Source organism: Paralichthys olivaceus, chromosome 7 (assembly GCF_024713975.1).
Source record: "Paralichthys olivaceus isolate ysfri-2021 chromosome 7, ASM2471397v2, whole genome shotgun sequence".
Taxonomy (NCBI): domain Eukaryota; kingdom Metazoa; phylum Chordata; class Actinopteri; order Pleuronectiformes; family Paralichthyidae; genus Paralichthys; species Paralichthys olivaceus.
Window position 1 is genome coordinate 1,777,350 of NC_091099.1, and position 12,825 is coordinate 1,790,174.

At 43.2% G+C, this 12,825-nt stretch overlaps 1 protein-coding gene across 2 annotated transcripts; it reads right to left on the reverse strand.

Moving 5' to 3' along the window:
- Positions 1-885: 885 nt before the first annotated feature.
- slc12a3 (solute carrier family 12 member 3) lies at positions 886-10,077 on the reverse strand. 2 transcript variants are annotated; one of them, XM_020106648.2, is made up of 26 exons: positions 9,674-10,077; positions 9,262-9,402; positions 8,749-8,824; positions 8,560-8,655; positions 7,995-8,134; positions 7,804-7,914; positions 7,534-7,645; positions 7,307-7,437; positions 7,095-7,179; positions 6,767-6,927; positions 6,406-6,513; positions 6,199-6,322; positions 5,966-6,067; positions 5,560-5,715; positions 5,365-5,464; positions 5,085-5,196; positions 4,669-4,806; positions 4,428-4,534; positions 4,041-4,123; positions 3,876-3,944; positions 3,668-3,766; positions 3,370-3,481; positions 2,746-2,832; positions 2,251-2,389; positions 2,083-2,150; positions 886-1,736 (listed from the first exon to the last, which is right to left on the reverse strand). In XM_020106648.2, exons 1-26 carry the CDS (start codon positions 9,950-9,952, stop codon positions 1,595-1,597), a joined length of 3,078 nt encoding a protein of 1,025 aa, XP_019962207.2. In that variant the 5' UTR covers positions 9,953-10,077; the 3' UTR covers positions 886-1,594. The 2 variants fall into 2 exon arrangements, with proteins under 2 accessions (XP_019962207.2, XP_069384953.1); XM_069528852.1 differs by having other exon boundaries at positions 9,262-9,399; positions 9,674-10,075.
- Between the last annotated feature and the right edge of the window lie 2,748 nt (positions 10,078-12,825).

The window sequence follows — 12,825 nt, forward strand, 5'->3', positions numbered from 1 at the left end:
TCACTAGAGAAGCATCACCAGGATTATTTTTAAATTAAATTTCTGAGATTCCTCTTTACCTGAGTCTTTCCCACTTAACCCTTAAGGTGAGAAACTACAACTATCAGAGTGAGAGCTCCTGTCTGCACCACCTGAGAGTCTCACTCTTTACTGACAGCTTTGTTTATTCACTGTTGCATCAGTCACATGTTGCATGTTACATGTCACGTGTTGCATGTTACATGTTAGATGATTTAGTTCTGGAAAAGAAACTATGAAATTAAAACCCTTTATATATATATATGTTTTGTTATATTATTCATATTTTTATTTTATTGGCCTTTTCTTGCCTGATTTCAAACGTGAGTTCTTCAAAACAACGTTTTAGCATCAACCTCTTTATATACAGTCTATGGCATCAACACAACCTGAATCTAATCTCACGTACACACAGAGGCTGACGACCCACTGCAAACAGCTTCCAGATGCTGAATGAAGCCAGACTGGTTGTTGTGGAATGAAGAATGTCCAGTAAAGCGGGACTCCAACATTACTCGGAGCTGACACCCTGAATATTCTGCACAAATGAGCTTATGAGAGACGTGAGGTTAATAATCTCTCAGATCTGGTTCGATCATTGTGAAGTGACAGACACTCTTCGTGGCAACACTTTTAACTTTAACATTGAAAGATCATTTGTGAACCAGTGTCTCAGTCGTCTAAACCACGTGTAGTTCTGATACAGATTAAACTTACTGGAAAAACAAACACGACAGTCCCTCTAACAGAGGTCAGAGGTCAAGGTCTGTTAACACCTGTGATGCTGATAAGGATTCAGGGTCTGAGTCACACTGCAGCCTGCTTTACTGCAGCACGCCTCTATATTCAAGAGACACAACACAAAGATTCGACTACATGTTTATTCTACATGTATGACACTGTGAATTATGATTAATTTATACATTAAATATGTGGAACTGGTCAGAATCATCACACAGATAATTAACATTATGTGGAGTTGACATTATTGGAGAAAACACACGTATATAACATACACACTGACATGACAGAGACACGGGGAGAGAGATGAATAAAGGTAAAGTTCCAGAGAATCAAACCATGGACGATGGGCTGTAACTGTTCAGTCACCACAGTGCTCCAAGTCTTTTGTTATTAAAATCATGTTCATTACAACAATCATATTAAATTTAATACATTTAAATAATTATAATTAGTTTTGTTATTTTGTTAGATACATTTAAAGAATATTTTTCGTGCACATAATTTGACAATAACACAAATCATACAAATAATTGTCTTTACAATCAGTAGGTCTCCAGGACTGAGTCACGGTTCTAGTATCTATGAAACATGTTCATCATCAATAATTTGAAGTAAAAGGCATCAACATAATATTGACATAATTATTCATGAATTCTTTTTTAACAGGATTACATGATCATTAACGACCATCAAAGAATTAACCAGCACAAGATAAAAATGTCAGAATAATCATTTGCTTCAGTGAAAGTGCACTAAAGTCATGAGCTGTGTCCCAGTTCAGTGCGTCACAGTGTCCCATCACCCTGAACTGGGACACAGCTATGGAGACAGTTCACTGGCAGTAGAAGGTGAGAACGTTTTCCTGGTTTCCTCTGACCAGTAGGACCGGGGGTCTGAGGTCACGTGACAAGACGTCCAGCCACGCCAGGAACAAGGTACTGGGACACACTCCTCTCCTCCCCACTGGCATGGTGCTGCCGAGACATTTAATGAAAACTGTTTAAGCACCTTCACACCTTCCTCGTACCTCTGAAGCTACGTCAGGCGCCGTCTACGAACCAATCAGAGTCAAGTATAGGTGGACGCAGCCCACGTAGGTGATGACGACAGGAAGTACGTATGTCAGACAGAATTCTTTAGTCCCTACAATGTGAAACTAAAACTAACAGATCAAATAAAACTATGAACTAACACATGAAGCTTCAGACTCAAACATCCACAGGTCAACTAGGAGCAGTTACTACGTCATGGGATTTAAAGGCGGCTCCTTCTGCTCTGGTGTCGCTGCCATGACGTGAAAAGAAGAACGACTGTACTCACATCACGATGAGAGCAGCTTCTCTGGAGTAGTCCTGCAGAACCTCATTCAGACGGATCTGTCGGAGAGACTGAATCCCACAGAGACGTTTAACAGACAGCAGAGAAACAGAGAAACTTCAGACTGATGATTCTATGCCTGCTGCATCCACACGTGTTTGTGGGTCAGACCTTGGCCTTGTTCCTCTCTAAGTCCTGCTCAGTGATCATCCAGGGCTCCTCCTGCTGCCTCTGTGGCCCAGAGTCAGAGTCCTGCTTGGGATTTGTGTCCAGCCTGAATCGATTCACCGAGTCCTCAAACTGAAGCACGCTGGAGAGACACACATGGAGGTTTAAGGAACTTCATTTAGACCCTGAGCCCTGCAGAAAACGTGGAAACACACATGTTCCTGCAAATGTCTAACCCTCCATTTTCCTCTTTTTTTTTTTAGGATTAAGAATCTGAAATAACTCAAATAACAAACATTTAAAATCTAGATCCGTTTCCAGGAATCTTTTAATGACAGGGTCTCAACATCACACGATAAAACAAAACCCGCGTTGAGCATCTGAGCATGTCAGTGATTGTGGTGCATACATATCCCCAAAGAATTGTTAAAGCAGGAATGAAGCACAATCAAATCGGTGGAGGTTTTCAGTCTCATGCAGCAGCTCTGACGTCCTTACTTCCCAGGCTGAGGAAGCTGGTAGATGTCAGGAAGCACTTCGACGTCATGGAAACCAAGACGGAACTTCTTGATTAGCGCCAGCACCCTGAAATAAAAACAGATCTGATGTAACAGACAAAAGATTTTCTCACATGAATTAATATGAATCCTTCACTGACCCAGTCCCAGGCTGCTGGAGTTCACAGACACTGACTCACTTTAACACTTCAAGCGGCTCTGAAATGTTTATATTATCAATGGTTTAAGGTTTTTAATGTCAAACTCACACATAATTATCACTAATTCTGTTTTTCCTCTCAGCACTGGCAGACCTCCGCCTCCTCGCTCACACAGACTGGAAGTTGTAAATATAAGAATAAGTAGGATGAACTATTTATTATAGATTTCAGGTGATAATAAATTCAGAGCTGCATTTATAGCTTGTTTCTGCTTCTCTCAAGTGGACGAATAATTTAAATCATGAAAATGTTTCTAGTTACACCTGCTGCTGTTAAACTAGTTCAACTTTGTAAAAGCTCCATGATACATTTTACAAACTCACGTTATTCTGTCACCTGAACGAGGAGTGAAACTAAAAACACTGAACTAAAGGGAATTGTTAGGTGGTAATTAAAGTGTTTACTCCTCCTTCTGCTCCTCCTTCTTGTCTGTGTCTCCTCCCACAAACACTCGGACTTTACATCCGGCCCAGCGCTTCCTGCGAGTCAACAAGTAGGGCAGCAGCAGCGTGAGGCCTGGTGAGACACACACACACAAACACACACAGTGTGTAGTTTAACAACAAGTGTGCAGGATAGATTGATGTCACTGACGTCAAGAGAATTGTCTGAAAATTCAAAGTCAGGACTTTTTATAACTCGATAATGAGATAATGTTCAAGACAGAGATCAAGAAGGTGATGGATGGAGGGATGATCAGACCTCCATCGTCAGACAGCCAGTATATGTCGATCGTCTTCTTTCCTTGTTTTTCCTGAAACACTGAACTCGGCTGAGGATCTGGATCCACGGAGACGGACGCTGCAAACGCAGGAAACCTTGTTTATACATCTGAATGACATTAAATCAAAGAATCTTGAATATGTGTTGGAAAAATAATAATAAATAACATGAGGATGAATGTACAGACATGAAACGCTGGTTTGAATAGAGGCAGGAGTGTTTATACTCTCTGGTCCTCCATCGAAACCGGGATTCACTGAGGAAAGATAACATGGACTCAATAAAATAATAAAGTCGCTGCAGTCGATTAATGAATTCACTGACTCTCTCTAGTCTGAATGAAGACTCTCACCGTGTGACTGAAATGGACGAGAGGCGTCCAGTCCCTCCTTCACTCTCAGCACACACACACCATAGTGTAGGTCGAATGCATCACTGGAACACACACACACACACACACACACACACACAAACACACAATGGCTTCTGTTATTTTACTAAAAGGTGAAGTTTTGATATTAACAGCTTTATTGCAGAACTATAATAACAATAATAATAAAACATTAATAATAACACCAATAAAAACTTTATTAGCTCTTAACCAGATAAAGCCGTTGACTAAAAGGACAATGGCCACATAAAGATGAAGCAGTAAACATCACTACAACAATATAAAATAAAGAAACACAAATTATACTACTCTGTGAACTGTGCTCATGAAGTATTACTCTGTACTCACTGCAGTATTCCTATGTAGTTATGTGCAGCCTGAGGCGAGACACAGCGCCAGTCTTTCTTAAAACCCATCAGCAAAACATTTGGCTTGATACGACCCAGACCTGCCCCCTGTTGGACACACAAGGACACGAGGGGGTGGAGACAGAGTCAGGTCCTGGACCTCAGCAGAGTGTGAACGCTGTGATAGAAAAGTGCCGTGAGGCTGTGAACAGTCCACTGCAGCATGAGGTCTTAATCCTCACCTGCAGCAGCGCGTTGACCCCCGAGCGCAGCTCTGCAGCCACCACTCCTCTGTAGAATGACTTGACCTTCCGCTGGTTCAACCAGGCGACGTGACGCTCGCTGACGGCTTCCTGCAGCGCTGTTGGTGAAGGGCCAGCCTGAAAAATACAGATCTGCTCTGAGAAGTTTCTGACAGCTACAACGTGAGCACGAGGATCGATGCAAGGACGTTACTGAAATCCAAGAAATCAACGTTTATCTCCTTTTTCTCCCGGATGAATTGAAAACGAATGAAACTTGGCTCATGTGTGAGTTGTGGTGAAGTGGTTCGTGTGAGTGAGGCCTCCTGAAGCCTCAACCCAACAGTTCACTCTGGTGGTTATTTTTTTGTAGCACCATGTAGCATTGTCGCGGCTGCACTGAGGGTTTTACTCACAGCGACCACGTTACCGCACATCATGAGACTGAGCCTCTTGGTGAAACAGCTGACCAGATCCACCAGAGCTGGACGACAGCAGGGAGGACCGGTCAGAACCAAACACTGAGGTCTGAAGAGGAGAAGAGACGAGAAGATGTTCAACGACTTCTGCAAACAGGTTTAGAGTTTACACAGGTTTCTCTCTTCTGATCACAAGTGATTGGTTGTATTGAGAAAACTGTCTTTATGTCTCATTCAACAAATGCATCAAAGCAGAAACACGTATGTCGTCACTCACCTGTAGTTCTTGACGTGGTCCTCCACATGGTTGAGGCCGACGCACTGACTCAGAGCGATGCTGTAGGAGCTGGCCTGCACCGACGAGCCCCAGTTCACAGCTGAACACAGAGCAGCAGAGTTACAGGTCTGAAGGAGTGTGTGACTGTGTGAGTGTGTGAGTGTGTGTGTGTGTGTGTGTGTGTGTGAGTTTAACCAGGCTTCTTGTAGAGTGTGTATCCCAGAAGGATGAAGACGACGCCAAAGGCGATGAGGGCGGCCCACCAGGTCAACAGGAACATGATGACCACACAACACACAGCACCCAGCAACGACAACCACTTACTGTAGAACCTGAAGGACGGACGCCAACCTGCAGACACACACACACACACACACACACACACACACACACACACACTCCAACTCAATACTCAAGTAATTCTGTTTTCTCAGCACAAATCAAAAAAGGGTTTTTAACCTTTATGTTGGGCCATCCATTCATTCATGCATCCATTCATCCATCCATCCATCCGTCCATTCATCCATCTATCCATCCTTCCATCCATCCATCCATCCATCCATCCATCCATCCATCCATGCCTTATCTCTGAGTTTTCTACCTGGTGAGTTGGTGACTGAAGCGTGGAAGCAGCTGAAGTTGATGAGCGAGTAGGAGCAGAGGAAGAAGTTGGAGATGATGGGAGCGATGGTGTTTAACTCAGCTGGAAGAAAGTTGGACACGTAAACCTTGGACTCTCTCAATGGTCTGTATTTTTCTACAAGTCCTCTAGAACTTTAAAAACACGTCCGACCAGTCGTTAACAAGAGTCAGAGATTCTCCTGAAATCCTCACCAATGAGAATGAAGCAGACGGCGATGACGTACGTCAGCAGGTAGCCTCTGAGGGGTTCGTCATTCTTGCCGTAACTTTTTCCAAAGAAGCCGATGAGCGGGTAGAGTTTGTCCTTACACAGACACTTTAGGGGGGGAAAAAATCACATTTCTTTGCTTACAGCAGTAAAAAAATATAATATTAATAAAGTACAGTGTGTGTTTTTACCTGGAAGACTTTAGGAGCAGACACCAGACAGGCCAGAGCAGAGGACAGAGTCGCTCCAAATATACCGGCACTGATGAGAGGAGCGAAGGCCGACACCATGCTCATCGACTGGAGACGGAAATATTCGGTTTACCTTCACCAGCAGAGGAACTGATTGTTTGTTTGTTTGTTTGTTTGTTTGTTTGTTTGTACACCTCAACAGGGTGAGGCAGTCGCATCGTGTGATGCCCCCAAGTGGCAACAACTGGAATCTGTTTGGATATTTCTTGTAAAGTTTTACATTGAAAACAGAGTGAGCGGCATAAAAGCACATTCAACCCAGTCTTGTGTCTTGAGTCTGCGTGTGTGTGATTGTGTTGACCTGATAGTAGTTCATGATGCCTTGTGTGCATGTGCCGTTCTTCGTACACTCGCTGAAGTCCCATCCGTAACGACAAGCTAAACCCACACAGTCCTCGCTGGATGACGAGGAAGAGATGGTGTCGTTTAACACGCCAGAGGCATCACGCACCACACAGGCTCCTGACAGGACACACACATACTGAAAACATGTATAGACAATGTGTGCATTCATATGCAAACTAAATAAACTAACCTCAGAATCTAAATAGATGTCAATAAATGATAAACTGCTTCTGTTAAATAACCTATTAACAGCAGGATTTAAGGAGTACAGGTGAATGGAGCACCTATGGTAGCGGCGATGATGAGGTAGGATATGGTGGTCCAGAAAATAGCCATTAGAGTTCCCCGGGGGATGGCCACTGTTGGATTCTGGGAAGGGGGCGATATAATTAATGAATTCACACAGATAAAGTTTATTTACGTACGTGGATTTGCAGGAAGAAGATGACATATCAGGATTTTACAGAAAAGGAGGAAGAGAAACAGACTCGTTTACCCTCAGGTCTCCAGAGATGTTTGCTCCGGCCAGGATGCCTGTGGCCGAGGGGAAGAAAATGGAGAACATGCCGAAGAAGCTGCCCTCTGGCCCCCGCCAGTCGGGCACGAAGTTAGTAGCAAAGATATCCGCTGTTACAAATTAAATAATGAGTTTATTCCAGAGTTAATTTGACACAGAGCTCTTTAAAATGATTCACCGACACGATGGACTGGATTCATTTCTACCTTTGTAGCTGAAAAACCCTTTGGCTTGTTTCTGGGCGGAGGCCGGGATGATTGTTCCCACGATGTAATTCACAAAAGACACCATGATGACGAAGAAGAACAGAACCTGAGCCTGCGGAGGGAAGAACACGAGGACGTGTACGTGCAGGTCAATGCACATGTGTACAGCTGTGTGCACGGGGACAAGGACCATGCATGTACTCATAGAACTGGAGTTACTCACATACAACTACCATGATGGTTTAGCATGTTCAGGGTGTTGGAGCTCACCTTGGACTCCCACGACATGCCGGCCATTGAGATACCGAGCAGACATGTGACAGTGATGATGCCGATGATGCGGATGTCATTGATGCGGTCGACCATGACGGCTCCGTTCTCCTGAGGAGGAAGTCTCAGGTGAGTTTAAAGGAGAATAAAGTGTCCTGGTTAAAGGTGACACCACTGGGAAACATCCGTACTCGCATGAGGTCTGTGACCGTCTCGGCAAAGCCCACGGTGTGCATGGCCACAGCTACGGCGTTGGCGAAGGCGAAGATCAGACCGATGGATCCACCGAGCTCCGGACCCAGACTACGACTGATCAGGAAGTAGGTCCCACCTGAAGATAATGTGGTTTCATAAAAAATAATACTGGTAGTAGTGATAATGAGATGAGATCTCTGACATTTTGGGAAAATATATTTTTCCCTCTGTGGTGCAAATAAACTGTAAATAAAGAGGGACGACATGGCAGCTCAACGGAAGTGAAGCCTATTCATTTTGCCCCCTGGTGGCTGGCTGCAATATAGGTAATAAATAAATAATAAATAATAAAAATAAATAAATAGTGTTTTGACGAAGTAATTAACCTGCAGTGATGTAGTCTGTTAATAAAGACGGATGACGTGTCTCCTTCTCCTCTCATTGTGCACAAATGAAGCCGAAATGCCACAAACATGGAACCTGCCTGGTTATTGATTTAATCTGGAGAGTCGTCTCAGGACTCATTGTGTTGGTATTTGTTTACACGAGAGCTGAACCAACCTCCTTTGACTTTGCCGTTGGTGGCGATGGCTGAAGTAGAGAGACCAGTGATCCCGGTTATGAAAGAGGAGAGCAGGATAATCACCCAGGTCAGACCTGACGCACAGACACAAACACAACAAGACAGATCAGAGATTTAATAAACGTGAATTAAACGTTAAAAAAAAATAATGTTTTTGTTGGACGCACCTATTCCAGCCTGAGCCGTGATCCAAGGCAGCCTCAGGTACAAGATCACCCCCCAGATATTTAACATGCAACGGATCTACAACACAAACACAGTCACTGACCGACTTCACCAGATATAGATCAGACCTGGTTAATCTCAGGATCAAAGCCCCTGTGAGCTCGTTAAAACCTTCTCTAAAAACTCGTTATCTCAAGAACGCTGCAGGAAAAACTTTTCAACTGTTCACTTAGACGCACAGATTCACTGAATAGATTTCAGTGGTCAAAGGTCAAAGGTCACAGTGACCCCATATGAATCTTGTTAATCCAGTCACCTCTTTCTTCAAAATGTTAATGCAGTGTTTTTGAGTCTAACATTGTGTTTTTGCATATTAACCATTTTTTAAAGGTTAGTGATGAATCAGGAGAAACTCTACAAACGAGCAGGAGAACGTTGGGTTTTTTAAAGATCTGTGTTGAAGCTGCTGCTGTTTAAACTTTACTCCTGAAACCAAAGATCGCCACAGAACGCACCATGACTCCCTGCACCCAGCCGAAGCGAGTGGGCTCAGGCGGAGGATCTTTGAGCTCCTCCTCGTCTTCCTCCGAGCTGTCGCCTCCTCCCATCTGCTCACCTGCTGTCTCCTCATACATGGGAGGTCTGGAGTCATCCTGCTAAAATCCAAATATTTTATTTGAATCATTCTAAATCGCATATTTACACAGAAGGTGATACAGAGTCTGTCCTTTGACCCTCAAATCAAAAACTCAACTTCTGATGCAGGACCAGTGATCATCGTTCATCTCATTCAGAAGGTGCACAATAAATACAAATCTGTGTTATTGTTGAACAGCTACAGGCTTTCTGTTCATCTTTTTCTATTTCTTATTGAACCTAATCTGAGTGGAGCTGATAAATAAGCTGACGGAAGCAGACGACGGTCACCTGAGGGTTGGCGTAGAGTTGGTACAGAGACGGTCTGAAGCGTCTCCTCCGGCCCCAAACTTCAGTGTTGGCGTAAAAATCATAGTGCGGCGGTGCGTCCACGGTGTCGTATCCGGTCACAGCCTCAGATCCACAGGACGCTACGCTGCTGCTGTCACCGTAACCCTGATAGTAACCAGACCCATTTAAACCTGTGGCCTTCCCACTGACCACGCTCTGGGGAACTCTGGGTCGGTACGAAGCCAAGTGAACGCCATCGCCGACAACAGGCAACTCCATTCAGGATGTCGGAATCGTCTTTAGGAAGCTCTCAGACCGTTTTATAAGAAGCAGCTGATTTGTCTGACGCAGCTCGGTCAGTCTACGGCGATGGAGCCATGTTCTGTAGTTTGAGGGAACTGCCCAAACTTTATTTGGAGGGTTGGTTTTATATTTGACCTGAGCCGAGCGGGAAGAGCCCGAGGCCACGTACGACGCCGCTTCAGTGAACAATCAAACAAGACTTATTACAGGAACCATTAACAGTCTCACATCGCAGGGTCAACCAGAAAACAACATTTCAAACATGAATTACACACACGAGGAAGAATCATTTATAAAAACGTCCTTCTGAAGATTTCAACAGACGTGAAGTTTACAAGTATTTTATCTTTAGACCTTCGCTTCTTATGTCGTCTGTTGTTCAGTTCTGCTGAATGTGGTTTACTGCATGAAGGTGCTTTTTAGTTTTATTTTTATAATCGCAACAGTCAATGACAGATCTGATTAAAAGCGTCATTACACACAGATCAACTCGTGAGATAACACTGACTGAGACAACACAAGGACAGAGGATGGAAGGTTGTTTAACTCAAACCCAGTGAATTAAAAGTGAATATCTTTATTTCTCGTCATACAAAGAAAAAGTTCTGGTTCAAATGTTCTGAAGTTAAACAGGAAGCTCTGAACTTGACCCCTACAAGACGACTTTATGTGTCGAGATTGTGTAAAACGTCAATAAACTAAAATCTTAAATCTTGAAATTGTGCAACTTTTTCACCTTAAAGCAGCAGCTTGACTAAAATGAGTTTGATGTCTCAGTTATCGTGAAAATGGAGAATGTTTCTACAACTTTATCACCCGTTAAACTAATTATTTGTCTATATTACACAGTTCCCATTCGGTGAAAAAGTATTAACGTGAGAACGTATCATTGGGCAGAGACGCTCTATTAAGAGAAACAATATTAGGGGAAGTGTTGCAATGAGAAGCAGCATCTGATAAGTTTTTTAGGCATAGAAGCAATTAAGATCAAAATTAAGATCAAAGATGTGTTAATGCTGCTTTTCCCAGGAGGAGGAAGCTTTTTAGATGTTTTAATTTCCTTGTCTGCAGATCCCAGTTACACAGGATCCTTGATGAGGACGTTTCTCCTGAAAGGTGCAGCCTCGTTACTTCGAGCTGCTGTTTTCGTACATTGTTAAATCATTAAACTGCTCTTTCATGTGTTCACAGACCCGAGGCTCCAGATTCAGTTGTGTTTGTTTCGTAAGAAGCTTGAAGACTTTTTGCTTTGACCTCAAAGAAATAACACAAACAGCTGATTACACATTTTATTGTTGTATTCATTTATTTATTTGAACTTTCTCTGTGGTCGTGATGTTTTTATCACTGCTGTGCCCTTTACTGTTCAGCTCCATCTTAATGATGATGGCTCACACTTTTTGCTTGAAGCTATACAAGCTGCTTAATTGTGCAAGACTTCAGTTTACACAGTCATTTACAGCAATGCTTAACCAACACGCACGGCATCGAGTATTCCATCGCAGCACGAGGTACAGAGCCTCACCTCCCACCTAAAGGTTTGTGCAGGGAGGGGTCAAGGTCACGGATCAGAACAGAACATATGAGTGACATTAAAAGTGTAAATATAATACGTCCTCTGAAAAGTACATTTAAGCTAAAGCAGCAAAATGAGCCACAGGCGTCCTGGAAGAGAGTCATCATCACTCCAGTGTTTTCTGATGAAGGTCAAACTGAATGAACTCACTCGAGTTCCCTCAAAAACAGTTTGATGCCAGTTTGTTACAGATTTTCTCCTCCGAGCCTCCGAGATGTTGATTTACAACAGGAACCCTGAGAACAACTCATGATGAAGGTTCAACACTTTGACTTGACTGATGTTGATGTGCGGTTTATTTATAATGTTGATACTACTCATCTTGTGTTTCTGTTTTTATTCTTCCTACCTCAATATTTTATTTTATTCTATTGTATTGTATTTTATTGTATTCAAATATACCAGCTGCTATGACGACTTAATTTCCCTCCGGGGATGAATAAAGTAATCTATCTATCTATCTATCTACTAAAAGAATCATTTGAAGATTGTAAAGACGTGGTTGAGTATCTTGTGCTTCTTTTCCCCAAAGTTTAAAACTTTCAAAACAACAGAGATGATGTTGTAAAACCAGAGAGTAGCTGTTCTCGAAGCACCTAGTTAGTTTGGCGCTCGGGGCCTGATGAGGATCTGAGCAGGTTTGGAATAATGTTGCACCAGCCTGACTCCATATTTCACGTCGGTATCTATCAAGTAGAATAAAATAGCAGACAGTTGTTTGCATGCACAGACGTGACGCTGCATTAGGTGAAGTCTACAAATACGTAACGATGTGATCAAACCACAAAGTGTTTTATTTCTCTGAAGTCATCGCTCCTCTGTGGGGAGTCCGCCTCTCGCAGCTGGAGCTCTTTGATCAGATTCTTTTGAACGTGAGCCGGCGATCTGCAAGTCAAAGTCTTCACCGAGATCTCACGTGCATCACCGGTAGGAACATTCGCATTAAGTGTTGATTTGTGACGCACGGTCGAACAGATTGAAACAAGACACGAGAGCAGCTTCAGAATGAAAAACACATTTTGAGGTTTTAAAAAAAGTCGAATATTTTGTGTTCAGGGAAACACAGGTGTCATCTGTGGATGTGATTGACAGCTCCTCAGGCTGTGATCAGTGTGTGTGAGTCTGACTTTTCCTGTGTAGTTGTGTAGTTGTGTAACTCTTCGTGTTGTTTCCTTCCTCTCACCATCAGCAGCCACTTGTTCACCAAAGCACATCGGTCGTTAGTTCGGCCTCAGCTCTGCCTTTATGAATTCTCCCCTCTCTGCCGCTGCTG

Coding starts and splice junctions, on each gene's coding strand:
- slc12a3 (XM_020106648.2), bottom strand. CDS start 9,952: ATGGAGTTGCCTGTTGTCGGCGATGGCGTTCACTTGGCTTCGTACCGA. Junction 7,915..7,994: donor CGGTCACAGACCTCATGCGA/GTACGGATGTTT, acceptor CTTCCTCCTCAG/GAGAACGGAGCCGTCATGGT. Junction 4,535..4,668: donor GGGTCAACGCGCTGCTGCAG/GTGAGGATTAAG, acceptor TGTGTCCAACAG/GGGGCAGGTCTGGGTCGTAT.